The sequence below is a fragment of the Phocoena phocoena genome, chromosome 2 (assembly GCF_963924675.1).
Source record: "Phocoena phocoena chromosome 2, mPhoPho1.1, whole genome shotgun sequence".
Taxonomy (NCBI): Eukaryota; Metazoa; Chordata; class Mammalia; order Artiodactyla; family Phocoenidae; genus Phocoena; species Phocoena phocoena.
The window spans coordinates 108426294-108441114 of record NC_089220.1 but is presented as its reverse complement, the minus strand read 5'-3'; the positions used below and the strand labels follow the sequence as shown (position 1 = coordinate 108441114).

The 14821-nt window shown below is 34.3% G+C and overlaps 1 protein-coding gene across 3 annotated transcripts in view; it reads left to right on the top strand.

Moving 5' to 3' along the window:
• Positions 1-14821, top strand: part of DENND4A (DENN domain containing 4A) — a 94174-nt gene that overhangs the window by 18122 nt on the left and 61231 nt on the right. For all 3 annotated transcript variants that reach the window (XM_065872013.1, XM_065872014.1, XM_065872012.1), the window contains exons 3-7: positions 6842-6911; positions 8470-8639; positions 9466-9707; positions 13146-13212; positions 14612-14670. In XM_065872013.1, the coding sequence (XP_065728085.1) occupies positions 6842-6911; positions 8470-8639; positions 9466-9707; positions 13146-13212; positions 14612-14670 (608 nt within the window). The remainder of the gene's footprint in view (positions 1-6841; positions 6912-8469; positions 8640-9465; positions 9708-13145; positions 13213-14611; positions 14671-14821) is intronic.

Sequence of the window (14821 nt, the reverse complement as noted above, 5' to 3'; positions counted from 1 at the left end):
TAGAGAAAGAAGAACAAAAAACCCCCATACTTAGCAGAAGGAAAGAACTCATAAAGATCAGATCAGAAATAAATGAAAAAGAAATGAAGGTAACAGTAGCGAAGATCAATAAAACTAAAAGCTGGTTCTTTGAGAAGATAAACAAAATTGATAAACCATTAGCCAGACTCATCAAGAAAAAAAGGGAGAAGACTCAAATCAATAGAACTAGAAACGAAAAAGGAGAAGTAACAACTGACACTGCAGAAATACAAAGGATAAGGAGAGATTACTAAAAGCAACTATATGCCAATAAAATGGACAACCTGGGGACTTCCCTGGTGGCGCAGTGATTAAGGATCTGCCTGCCAATGCAGTGGACACAGGTTCGATCCCTGGTCTGGGAAGAGCCCACATGCCACGGAGTAACTAAGCCCGTGCACCACAACTACTGAGCCTGCACTCTAGAGCCCGCAAGCCACAACTACTGAGCCTGTACTCTAGAGCCTGCAAGCCACAACTACTGAGCCCGTGTGCCACAACTACTGAAGCCCGCACACCTAGAGCCCATGCTCCCCAACAAGAGAAGCCACCGCAATGAGAAGCCCATGCACTGCAATGAAGAGTAGCCCCCACTTGTCGCAAGTACAGAAAGCCCACGTGGGGCAATGAAGACCCAATGCAGCCAAAGGTAAATAAAATAAAATAAATAAATTTATTTTAAAAAATGGACAAATTCTTAGAAATGCATAACCTTCCAAGACTGAACCAGGAAGAAATAGAAAATATGAACAGAGCAATCACAAGCACTGAAATTGAAACTGTGATTAAAAATCTTCCAACAAACAAAAGCCCAGGACCGGATGGCTTCACAGGTGAATTCTATCAAACATTTAGAGAAGAGCTAACACCTATCCTTCTCAAACTCTTCCAAAATGTAGCAGAGGGAGGAACACTCCCAAACTCTACTAGGCCACCATCACCCTGATACCAAAACCAGACAAGAATGTCAGAAAGAAAGGCATCTACAGGCCAATATCACTGATGAATATAGATGCAAAAATCCTCCAAATACTAGCAAACAGAATCCAACAGCACATTAAAAGGATCATATACCATGATCAAGTGGGGTTTATCCCAGGAATGCAAGGATTCTTCAATATACGCAAATCATTGTGATACACCGTATTAACAAATCAAAGGAGAAAAACTGTGTGATCATCTCAATAGGTGCAGAGAAAGGTTTTGACAAAATTCAACACCCATTTATGATAAAAACCCTCCAGAAAGTAGGCATAGAGGGAACTTACCTCAACATAATAAAGGTCATATATGACAAATCCACAGCCAACATCGTCCTCAGTGGTGAAAAACTGAAACCATTTCCACTACGATCAGGAACAAGACAAGGTTGCCCACTCTCACCACTATTATTCAACATAGTTTTGGAAGTTTTAGCCACCGCAATCAGAGAAGAAAAAGAAATAAAAGGAATCCAAATCAGAAAAGAAGAAGTAAAGCTGTCACTTTGCAGATGACATGTTACTATACATAGAGAATCCTAAAGATGCCACCAGACAACTACTAGAGCTAATCAATGAATTTGGTGAAGTAGCAGGATACAAAATTAATGCACAGAAATCTCTGGCATTCCTATACACTAATGCTGAAAAATCTGAAAGAGAAATTAAGGAAACACTCCCATTTACCATCAACAAAATGAATAAAATATCTAGGAATAAACCTACCTAAGGAGACAAACGACCTGTATGCAGAAAATTATAAGACACTGGTGAAAGAAATTAAAGATGATACCAACAGATGGAGAGATATACCATGTTCTTGGATTGGAAGAATCAACATAGTGAAAATGACTCTACTGCCCAAAGGAATCTACAGTTACAATGCAATCCCTATCAAACTACCACTGACATTTTTCACAGAACTAGAACAAAAAAATTTCACAATTTGTTTGAGACACAAAAGACCCCGAATAGCCAAAGCAATCTTGAGAACGAAAAATGGAGCTGGAGGAATCAGGCTCCCTTACTTCAGACTATACTACAAAGCTACAGTAGTCAAGACAGTATGTTACTGGCACAAAAACAAATATAGATTGGTGGAACAGGTTAGAAATCCCAGAGATAAACACACACACATATGGTCACCTTATCTTTGATAAAGGAGGCAAGAATATACAGTGGAGAAAAGACAGCCTCTTCAATAAGTGGTGCTGGGAGAACTAGACAGCTACATGTAAAAGAATGAAATTAGGACACTCCCTTACACCATACACAAAAATAAACTTAAAATGGATTAAAGACCTAAATGTAAGGGCAGACACTATCAAACTCTTAGAGGAAAACATAGGAACAACACTCCATGACATAAATCACAGCAAGATCTTTTTTGATCCACCTCCTAGAGTAATGGAAATAAAAACAAAAATAAACAAGTGGGACCTAATGAAACTTAAAAACTTTTGCACAGCAAAGGAAAGCATAAACAAGATGAAAAGACAACCCTCAGAATGGGAGAAAATATTTGCAAATGAAGCACCTGACAAAGGATTAATCTCCAAAACTTATAAGCAGCTCATGCAGCTCAATATCAAGAAAACAAACAACCCAATCCAAAAATGGGCAGAAGACCTAAACAGACATTTCGCCAAAGAGCATATACAGATTACCAAGAAACACATGAAAGAATGCTCAAAATCATTAATCATTAGAGAAATGCAAATCAGAACTACAATGTGATATCATCTCACACCAGTCAGAATGGCCATCATCAAAAAATCTAGAAACAATAAATGCTGCAGAGGGTGTGGAGAAAGGGAACCCTCTTGCACTGTTGGTGGGAATGTAAATTGATACAGCCACTATGGAGAACAGTATGGAGGTTCCTTAAAAAACTAAAAATAGAACTACCATACGACCCAGCAATCCCACTACTGGGCGTATACCCTGAGAAAACGATAATTCAAAAAGAGTCATGTACCACAATGTTCATTGCAGCTCTATTTACAATAGCCAGGACATGGAAGCAACCTAAGTGTCCATCAACAGATGAATGGATAAAGAAGGTGTGGCACATATATACAATGGAATATTACTCAGCCATAAAAAGAAATTAAATTGAGTTATCTTTAGTAAGGTGGGTGGTCCTAGAGTCTGTCATACAGAGTGAAGTAAGTCAGAAAGATAAAAACAAATACCATATGCCAGCACATATATATGGAATCTTAAAAAAAAAAATTCATCATGAAGAACCTTGGGGCAAGACAGGATTAAAGACACAGACCTACTAGGGAATGGATTTGAGGATACGGGGAGTGGGGAAGGTTAAGCTGGGGCAAAGTGAGAGAGTGGCATGGATATACATACACTACCAAATGTAAAATAGATAGCTAGTGGGAAGCAGCCGCATAGCACAGGGAGATCAGCTCGGTGCTTTGTGACCACCTAGAGGGGTGAGAGGGAGGGAGACGCAAGAAGGAAGAGATATGGGGATATATGTATATGTATAACTGATTCACTTTGTTATAAAGCAGAAACTAACACATCATTGTAAAGCAATTATACTCCAATAAAGATGTTTAAAAAAAAAAGGCAAGGGGCCTTCCCTGGTGGTGCAGTGGTCAAGAATCCACCTGCCAACTCATGGGACGTGGGTTCGAGCCCTAGTCTGGAAGATCCCACAGGCTGCAGAGCAACTAAGCCCGTGGGCCACAACTACTGCGCCTGCACTGTAGAGCCCGCAAGCCACAGCTGCTGAGCCCATGCACCTAGAACTTGTGCTCCGCCACAAGATTAGCCACCACAATGAGAAGCCCGAGCACCATAACAAAGAGTAGCCCCTGCTCACAGCAACTAGAGAAAGCCCACGCGCAGCAACCAAGACCCGATGCAGACAAAATTAAAAAATAATAAATGTATTTTTAAAAATAAAAGCTTGTGGCAAAAGTTTTCAAGAATTACTAGTTTTTTAACCTTTGAACCATAAGCCTTAAGTGATTTGGACTTTGATTGATTTAGAATAGAATAGGAATATTTTAGAGCTGGAAGAGAACTTAAGAGTGTCATATGGTCCAAAACTGCAAAAATGTGTAGTTAAGGATATTTAGTCCAGGTGCTTTGATTCGCACAGCAAATTTTTGGCTAATTTGGGACTTTCTCCTCAGTTTTTAACTCATTGAGAGTATTTTTTTTAATATTCTCTACAAAAGGCTCTTGTTTTACAACTTTTCAGGAATGTCAGTGTTTGATTTAGCAAGTTGATTTAGGAAAGTGGAGTTATTAACAAACCAAGTAATTAAATCATGCACGTAATTCCAGAAGAAAGGTTTTTGCCATGGCAAACCACAGTGCGGATATTTTATGGGTTAAATGTTTAAAGTATTTTAAGAACAATGGCTCTTCCTACTTTCTTTTTTGCTGAACCTTTGTATAAGAAGAAATTTCGAAGAAGCTTCTTGTATCCTTGGCTCTTTTCTTCAAGAGCCCTTCTAACTTTTACTTTAAGTCTTTGTTTTTTATTTTAGGATATTCCTTTCGGTTTCTACCATATCCACATGGTCATATATAGTTCCTTTTTTATAATCACAAAAGTTATTGAAGGTTATTTTGTTATCTTTACAAATTTGGCTTATTGAGAACTGGAGTTGAGATTGCCATCAGGACCCTTTATAAATTTTTTACCCACCAGATAAACTAAAAATCCAGTTTATTAAAAAATAAAATCCCAACAGAGCAATGAGCATAACTTAATGTCCTAAATAAGTAGGATTTAACATACTAATCTGCTGGGGACATATTAAAAATGTTTAAGAAAGTAGAAAATTTCTAGATGATGAGCCAACTTATTGTATCATTGTTCATAATAGTCCCCCCAAAAGGAAACAACCTAAATGTCCCTCAGTAGGAAACTGTTTCTTTCATTAATGGAATACTATCCAGCGGTTCAGATGAAGCAAGTAGATCTGTATCAACGTAACTAATTCTCAAAATCATTTTGATGAGTGAGAAAGCAAGCCATAAAGGAGTATATTCAGCGCATCACCATTTATTAAAGTCATACAAAACATCTTTACGTACTTAAAGATGTGTATATTTACGTAGTAGAAATTTTTTTTTTTTAGAAAATTTTTAAATGCATGTAAATGAAATGCGCTAGCTTCAGGCTAGTAGTTAGAGGACAGAAAGGGATGGAAGGTGATGCCTCAATCTCTAGAGGACAGAAAGGGATGGAAGATGAGGTTTTAGTTAAATCTGTAATTTTTTTGTTTCTTTATAAATTAAAATATCAGAAGCAAATAAGGTCATTGTTAACATTTGTTAAAACTAGGGGGTGAGTAAATTGGTGTTTGTTATGGTAATCTCTTAATATTTAAAAAATGTATTTCTTAAAATAAGTGTATTTTCTTTATATATTTGTTCTGAGTGCTAAGTATCTGTCCTCATTACTGGTCCATGCAGGCACTCTCCATCATGTATGCACAAACACATCCCCTCACATTCATTCCTTTAACAAGTATTTATTAAGTATTTCTACTTAATAGGCACTGTTTTGGGTGCTAGATGCAGCAGTGGACAAAACAAAGCCCTTACCATCATGGAGCTTATGTTCTAGTGGTGGGAGGCAGATAATAAATTAGAGAATATACAGTATGCCCAGTGGTGGTAAGTGCTATCTATGCATGGAAAAAAGAAAAAAAAAAAAAAAACAGATAGGGGCAGTAGGGAGGACTGGGGAAGGTAGAGGGAGACTTGTTATTGTATGTAAGGGGATGAAAGGAAGGCTGTCTAATAAAGTGACATTTGAGTTGAGGCCTGAAGGAGGTGAGGAAATGTGCTCTGTGAATGTATCTGTCACCACCTCATGTCAAGTGGTGACATCTCCTAAGTTACATATCCATTTCAGACTTCTCACCTTACCTCCATTTGACTCTATGCTTGGACGTCTAATAGATGTTTCAAACTTAAGATGTCTAAAACTCCTTTTCTTTGCCCCCAGATCTGCTTTACCCATAGTCTTCTTCATCTCATTTGTAGCTGGGACTAGGAATTTGAGACTTTGAAGAGTAGCTGTTATTTAAAGGCGTGGTACTAAATAGATGAGATCATTTAGAGAAAGTAAAGATCACATTTAATGATCAGGAAAAGAGAGGGGATGCTACAGGGGAGATTGAGGACTGGCCAGAGATTTGATGGCGAGGGACCCAGGAGAGTGTGATGCCTCAAAAGCCAAGAAAGGAAAATGTTTCAGGAAGGGAGTCGTTAGTGGTATCAAAATCTGCTGAGAGGTTGAAAAAGATGAAGACTAGGAATCAACTGTTACGTTTGGCATCATTAAAGTCGTGAAAGTGTTCTTTTAAAAAAATGATGGGATTAAAACCTGGTTTGGAATGGATTCATGAAAGAATAGGAAATAAGGAAATGGATATGGCAAATTACAACTCTTGAGTTTTGTTATAAAGAACTGGAGAAAAATCTGGCAATATCTGAAAGGTGTTGTGGAATCAAAAGAAAGGTCTACATACACGAGTAGGTATTTCTTTTTATCATTTCTGCCCAGAGTTTGGACTTAGAATAAAATCTAAATTTTTGTGGTTTAGTTTTGTTTTAAAGGGTCGTTATCCTCATGTTATTGCTATCGCAAGGGGAAAATATGTTACATTTTACTTCTGAAAGAAAATTAGGCAATAACTCCAATAAAATGCTGACAAAATAACCAAGTGAAAATAGAAAGAAATCTGTCACTACATCTTAGGAAATACATACCGGAGAGATCAAAGAGATTCCATTTTATTAAGTTACTACCTTTTACAATTTAATGATATTTCCTTTTTTTTTTAATTCAGTGGGGATCAGCAGTGTACTTATGTTATAAAAAATCGGTGGCAAAGACTAACACTATATCTTACAAAGCTGGTAAGTATAATTTTTCATGGAATACTTTATAAATGTATTATGGGGCCAATAAGATTAAAGAAAAAAAACAAAATCTGTCTTACAATGTGTTAGTGTCAGGACTGGGACTATAACCCATGTCTTTTGATTGTTTTGTCTTCATCCATACTTTATTGGATGCTTAATGGAATATTAATTTTAAAAGAAGGCAAGGTTTTTAAAATATTAGGTTTAAGTAAATAACTAATAAGTAGATATCGTTCTCTTTAAGTTTTTAAATCAGTAGAAAATGTGGAAAAGTATTTATTGTCCTTTTAAATTAATGTTTCCTTAATATTAATTTAATCAAATCTATAGTTCATATGTAATTATATTTCAAAATAATCTGAAATATTGTAAACTAACTTGTAATTTTATAATGCATAGTTGAATTGCCAGAAACCTCAAAATATCAAATTATGTACAAGAGTGCAGATTCAACCTTTTAAAAAATAAATTTTTAAAGTTAGTGTCCTAGACTCCTAACTTCTTCTACCTGTGATTTTCTGGGGTCCATAGTTCATTGCTATTTCTATAGTTACTTAAAGGCTATACCGTTACTTCATGACTTGAGAAAGTAATGGAGAGTTAACTGTAAATCCTCATGGGATTAACTGGCTGGCTAGCATATAATTAGAGAATTTTAGAACTGCCTTGGACCTCTATATCTAGTTCATCTCACTTTATAGATGAGAAAACCAGAGACCTATAGGTACATGATTTGTCCAAAGTCAAACAGATATTAGTGTAGCAGACCAACCACTCATATTCTTAGTTTATCATTTTGTATTTAACATCATGTCTGGTGATGGTTTCCACTTGACTTTAAGGGTTCAAGGTCAGGGAACCTATTTTCTGTTTCTAGTCCCACAAAATCCAGGGCAAGAGTCTTCTCCGAGGGTTTGTTAGGTAGAAGATACCTGGACTACTCTCTAGACTAGTCTATTTAACATGAAATAATATGGCACTTGAAACTCTATTTTCATATAATCTGGGATTATTCAGAAGCTGGGGTTAAGCTGATACTATTTTAAAGACATTGAAAATATGTGACTTCTATTTTTGTGTGTATTTTTCTTGTATTTGTCCTAGAAGTTATATATATAGTCCTATAGAATATCTATTTTAATGTGTCCAAAAAACCCTAAGGGAAAGTTATTGAAAACTAGTGAAGTGGATATATGCATTTGAACATTTCAAAAAAAAATAGTATGTTCATATGCTTTAAGGCAGTGTGACCACAAAATGAATTTTTAGGAGTGTGTTTATATTTATGTATGTTGCTTTAGAATAATCTTTTCTTGTTTACCTTACTAGCCTTTGTGGATGAAACTTGATAACTATTACGTAGTTAATATGAATAGTTTGAGGATTAAAATCTATATGAATCCTACTAAAGTATTCAGAGTTACTTGGTGAACATATCTGTAATGTTTTGGTCTTCCAAAAGTGTTAAATAATAAAGCATTTTAGCATCATTCAAATTATGAGCGCCTAAATTCAAGACATGATGAGCTAATATTTATTATTGTTTTTATAGGTCTAATTTGTAGATACCCTCAAGAAGATTATGAGTCATTCTCACTCCCAGAATCTGTTCCCCTATTTTGTTTACCAATGGGTGCAACTATTGAATGTTGGCCATCAAATAGCAAATACCCTCTCCCTGTATTTTCTACATTTGTGTTAACTGGAGCCTCAGCTGAAAAGGTACTATATGTTTAACAAATGATATCTGCAAATTTCTTGTACATTTTCAAGTCTTAAGTTTTATATGCAGGAACAATAGAAAAAAAACTGGTTAAATTGAATCTATTACGCGCACCTTTTCCACTTTGTTAAAATAACTATATCCAGAGACGTAGGAAAAGAGAATTTCATTCTGTCCCATATACCCAAGTGCTTTTTTTGTGAATATAGTGAAAGATTTTTTTCATCATCAAATGATGATCCTTCATTGCTTCGTTTTCTGTGTTATAAAAACTTTAAAGTAATACTAAAAACATTATTAAATATGCAGTGTTATTTAGAATCATAAACTGTTATATTGTTGGAATGGACTTTGGAAATCATCTAGTCTAACATCTTCATTTTATATATTGGGAAATTGAGGTCATTTTATATATTGGGAAATTCAGTGAATTGTCTGAAGTTGGAATTTGTATTTCCTTATCTAAAATTCTGTCCCACTCTCTATTAAATAATTATTTTCAATAACTTTCTTATAGAGAATATTGATACAGTTGCTTTTACTCTTTATAAAACAAATGCAATTTAATTACAACACCTTTTTTTTTTCCCAATAATGAGACATGAGAGTTGTGCTGTGTAGTTTTGTTGTTGTTGTTGTCAATGTAGTACTTCAAGAAAGCAAGAGTGTTATCTCTTCACCACTGGGTTTCTGGTACCTGGCACCTTGCTTGGCTCATAGGCACATAATGGCTCCTAATAGCTCATCCATTAAATATTTAACTAATGATGTGATTGGAATAAATTATATAAGGCATATTTATCAAATATATTACTTGTTTTCCAGGTCTATGGTGCTGCTATTCAGTTTTATGAACCATACTCCGAAGAGAATCTCACAGAAAAACAGAGATTTCTTTTGGGTTTAGCATCATCAGCAGATGAGAAGTCTGATAGTTCCAAGACAATTCACACTAGTAAATGCATCTGTCTTCTCTCTCACTGGCCTTTTTTTGATGCATTCAGGAAGTTTCTGACTTTTCTATATCGTTATTCCATCTCTGGGCCTCATGTCCTTCCAATTGAGAAGTAAGTTAGAAGCCTTTTTGGTTCAAAATTTGGCAGCTCTTTCCATTATGTGTGGTGTATTTGTACTGGTAATTGAGTAAATTTTATTTGGAAGCTAGATTTTTCAAGAGAAAAAAAGTTTGGTTGATTCAGTTCTCTATTATACCTACAGTTTTGTTATTTTAGATAATTTTATCTCTAACAAAATGAAATAAATGTTTCATCTTTTTGATACTCTTGTGAAGTTTGGAGATCCTAATTAGCGGTTTTTTTAAACAGGTTTTGTTAATTCTTATTTTACATGTAATTTGGGTTTATATGAACCTTTAAAATATTCCTTACTATTTTTAGATATGAATTTAAAGGAAACATTAGCTAAACTATTTTTTATTCTTTTTAAAATTTTTGTGATTTACTTTAAGATCACTAAAACTGAATAATCTTTAATGTAGTAAGGTTTGACACAAATGAGATCTAAATATCACCACTGTCTATTTGACTATTGTTTATTTTATATCATCTATCACTTAAGCTCTTTTGTGTTCTTAGGCAGAATTCTGTGATTCTAATGACAGTTGAAAGTGATAGAATTATTATAAGAACATTCAATGTAAAATATTACTTTAGAATTTTTCCTTGCAGTTTTCTGCCTGCATTTCAGTATTCTAATCTACCAGTTCTCAAATTTTTTGGTCTCAGGACCACTTTATACTCTTAAAAATGAAGACTCTCCCCCAAAGAGCGTTTTTTAATGTGTTATATCTATTAATATTTACTACATTAGAAATTAAAACAGAGAACTTCAAAAATATTTATTAATTTATTTTAAAAAATGATAAACCCATTACATGTTATCATAAATATCTTTTTTTTAAATAACCATTTCCTAAAACAAAAAATTAGGAAGAAGAGACATTGTTTTACATTTTTTGCAAATCTCTAATGTCTGGCTTAATTGAACATAACTATGTTCTCATTTTATCTTATTTTAATTTTTTTTTGGCCATGCGGCATGCGGGATCTTAGTTCCCCAACCAGGCATGGAACCCATGCCCCCTGTATTGCCAGGGAAGTCCCATAGCTAGGTTCTCATATATGCTTGTGCTTTCAGTCTGTTGCAATATGTTGTTTTGGTTGACATAATGAAAAAAACATGGCCTCACACAAATATGTATGTGGAAAAGGGAGGGCATTTGAATAGTCTTTTCAGAAAATTGTGGATTTTCTTTTTTGACAGTGCACCAAAACTTGACAAGTATAGTTTGTTATAGGCTACTGTCAATGTGGAATCTGAAACTTTAGTGATGAAGTTTCTCTGTTACAGTAAAATCTATTGGTTTATCTCTTTGAGTGGAACTTTTATACATGTGTGATTTTGTAGCATCATACATTCGTCATTTGGAAAATGACGAATGTATGATGCTACAAAATGGTTCACTGAATTAACATAGATACATCTCGCTATCAAAATTTAAAAATCAGATTTGTGAATATAACCACCTACATCAGAAAACTTTTTGAGTATTGAGAAATTGTCAAGTTTATGGTAGCAAGATTCTAATTTTCACTTGAAAGCTTGAATTTATTTACTTATTTGTTTGTTTGTTCCTCCTTTGGGGTTAACTGAGAAAAAGGTTTTAGTATTCCATTTTGATTTCTTCCTTGGCTTTTTAAAAACAGTTTTATTGAAATATAATTCACATATCACACAGTTTAAATTAGTATACAATTCAATGTTTTTTTAAAACGTGCATTCACAGGGTGTACAACCATTACCAAAATCTAATTTTAGAACATTTTCATCCCCTAAAAGAAACCCCATACCCATTAGGTGTCCTGTCCCATTCCCCGCTCATCCACTCAGCTCTAAGCAACTTACGTGGTCTTCTTTGACTGGATCCTTTCATCTTTTCGTAATGTTTCCAAGGTTCATCCATATTGTAGAATGTGACAGTACTACATTTCTTTTTATTGGAAAGCTTGAATTTAATTATTGGCAACAAGTACTGTAAGTTATTTTTCTTGAAGCAGTAGCCTCACTTTGTTCATTTTAATGTAGAAAATATCTACTGAATACCCACATTGGATAACGTTAATATGTCTTTTGTTCTTTCAAGGAAAAATGGCATTCTGTGGAAACAGCAAAACAAAAACAGCTAATTCACTCACAACTCAGTCACACAAGTGCTCTTCCTCAAGACAAACATCATACTCCTGTATGCAGCAGAAGTGCTTTATGCATTCTTCCCCTTTCATCACACAGATTATTTATAAGTATACACTGCAGAGTCAAAATTTAATAAAATTAATAGTATTTACTGCTTCATCCGAGACATTCTTAAGTGAAACTGAATACAACAGCTACAGTTCAGTGCCACTCCCTTGATTCATAGTAAGGGGCAGCAGTTTTATCCACAATGCTTTTGCACCATCAGTGCAAATATCAACACAGTGGAAATGGCAAATGGTGTCTTTAAAAAGTAGCTTTGACCTTGCAGATTCTCCCTGAATGGGTCTTGGGGATCTTTAAGTATTCATGGATCACACTTTGTTTTCTGCTATTCTAACTACTTCACATAATGCAAGCAGATATGTGTCCTCTGGAACTCATTCCCCTTATCTTTTTGTTCTTAGATTGTGAGTATCTTAATAGTAGAAAGTATATGGCTTTTTAAAAAATAATTCCCAACATGTCTGGCAGTATCTTATATATAGCAGGCAGTCAAAACATGTTTGTAAAAAATTAATAATTTTCTCTTCTGATGTTTTGTATCCAGTTGAAATTATCTCAGTTCTGAAACCAAGATGATTTCGAAATAGTTTAAAAGTAATAGAGAAATAAAATAACTCATTCCTTAAAAAAGGATTGTTCACTATTGTTGCCTTTTTTCTTTTCCATGATGTTCAAAACAAAACCCATCAATCTAGCTTTTTATCTGTTCTCTTCTGGGGAAAAAAACCCATAAAGTCAGTAATAGAATTTTTAACCTATTGTTAATAGAAAGTATATTGTTAATGTTTTAGAAACAGTTAAACTCTTTCATTTTTCTGTAGTACTCAGTGGTTGCTTCATTTTAAAAATATGAGCAATTGACTAAAAAGAATATGCAAGAATTAGCTTGTTTGGTAATGTCCACATCTCTGATACGTTGTTTGTTATCTTCTTAGGGAGAGGGAGAAGTTACAGTGGCTTTTCAGACATTAATAGCACAAACGTTATTGAATGTGAGAAAGTATTAATATGAAAAGTTTGTGGGTGGGTTTAGATAGAAGCAACTTTCCTGGGACAAATGATTTTTGGTTGTTGTTTGTTCACTTGCTTTTGTAGTGGCAGGGATTTTGAAATTATAGGTACACAGAGCTTTTGACTCAACCTGGACTTGTGGTGACATGTTGACCTTTATTAGCATATGGTATTCACTTTGGAATCAATCAGGTGTTTGTTTGTTTGTTTTTAAGGCATATTTCTCATTTTATGCATAAAGTTCCTTTTCCATCTCCTCAGAGACCACGGATTTTAGTTCAGGTAAGATTTTCATGATGTAAGAGCTTAGTTAAATAATTATTGACTCTGTCAAAATGTACCATAAGAATAACAATTTTATATGGGTAAAAAAATCAAAAGAAATCAAAAGAGAACCAGATACTATTTTACGTTGGAGTTTGGACCCTTATGGTTTCATTAACTGCCTCCCAGACAGACATCTAATGTTTCCTCTTAGATAAAGCATTGCAGAGTTAAAGAAGTAGACAGCAGTAAATGTTTTGAACACGTAAAAAGGCACTGCTTTCCCTAAATTTATTCTTGGTATTTGAACATTTGTGCCTTTGGCACTTATTCCCTAAGTTAAATGTATTAGAAGAGATAAAAGAAAAAGCTGTATGCTTTCATATACTGCAGGAAGAATTGCTCATATCTTTGTGAGAGGAGGAAGTTTAAAGTGAACATCAATTATTTTCCCCATCTCTTTTCCCTGTTGACTTTATCTTTAGTCTTCTGTTTACATTTCTTTTTTGTCTATGCTCTTTATATGTAGGTTGTCTTTTGAATCTATTTAATCAGGATTTTTGAAGTGATTTTGAGAAACTATTTCATGTATTATCACTATATGTGCCTTGTATTTATCACAGCCCTTAATGGAGTATCATTCAAAATTAGAAATCATTTATAAATAGGTATTTGCAAATTTGTATAAATCTGCATAAAATTTTAAATGTAGATTAAATTAATTGCATTAATATATTGATACAGATTAAATGTCTAGAAAAATATCATTTTGATAAGTTTTATAAGTAGTCTGCATATCTACATATCATCCCAAGTTACTTCTTGTTATTTGGTGCCAGAATACATATAGCACACTCAGTTTGAATACACACAAAAGATATGTTTTATAGCAGAAGTTGGCAAGTTTTTTATGTTGAGGCCGAAACAGTGTTTCAGTCTTTACAGTAAAGGCCATACTGTCTCTCTGGAAACAACGCAGCTCTGCTTTCATTGCACAAAAGCACCTATAGGTAACACATAAACAAATGTGCATAGCTTAGTTTTAATAAGACTTTATTTATAAAAGCAGGTGGCCTGTGGATTTGCCTTGAGGCCATAGGTTTGCTAACTCTGGTTTTACTGTATTAAATGAATAATTTAGTCTTTCGATACAGATTTGTTAAATGGCATCAGGGCAATGCTGAGAAACAGAAGAAAAGAGATAGGATTCAGAGTAAGAAGAGTTAGTAGTTAGAAGAGGTCAGTCATCAGGACATATTTTTCAGGATCTTAGTGATACAGATGGTTCCTATACTGGTGAATGGGGATATTGAAACTTTATGGGCATCGTCTCTATATATATATGGTTTTTTCTGGAAGGTGGTGTTTTAAAGTTCATCTTTATATTTCAAATACTTTATTTTAAATCTATTTTCAGTTATCACCACATGATAATCTGATTCTCAGTCAGCCTGTTTCTTCACCTCTTCCGCTAAGGCAAGTAAAATTTCATTTGTGTTTCTCTAAATGTAGTGTGAGCTAAAGTAACATTCAAGTATTTTCTCTCTTTCCTGGGGAAAATTGCAAGTGTCGATGGAAATACTTCTCATTTAATTGTTTCTTACCTAAGTTTCTTTTACTTAACAGT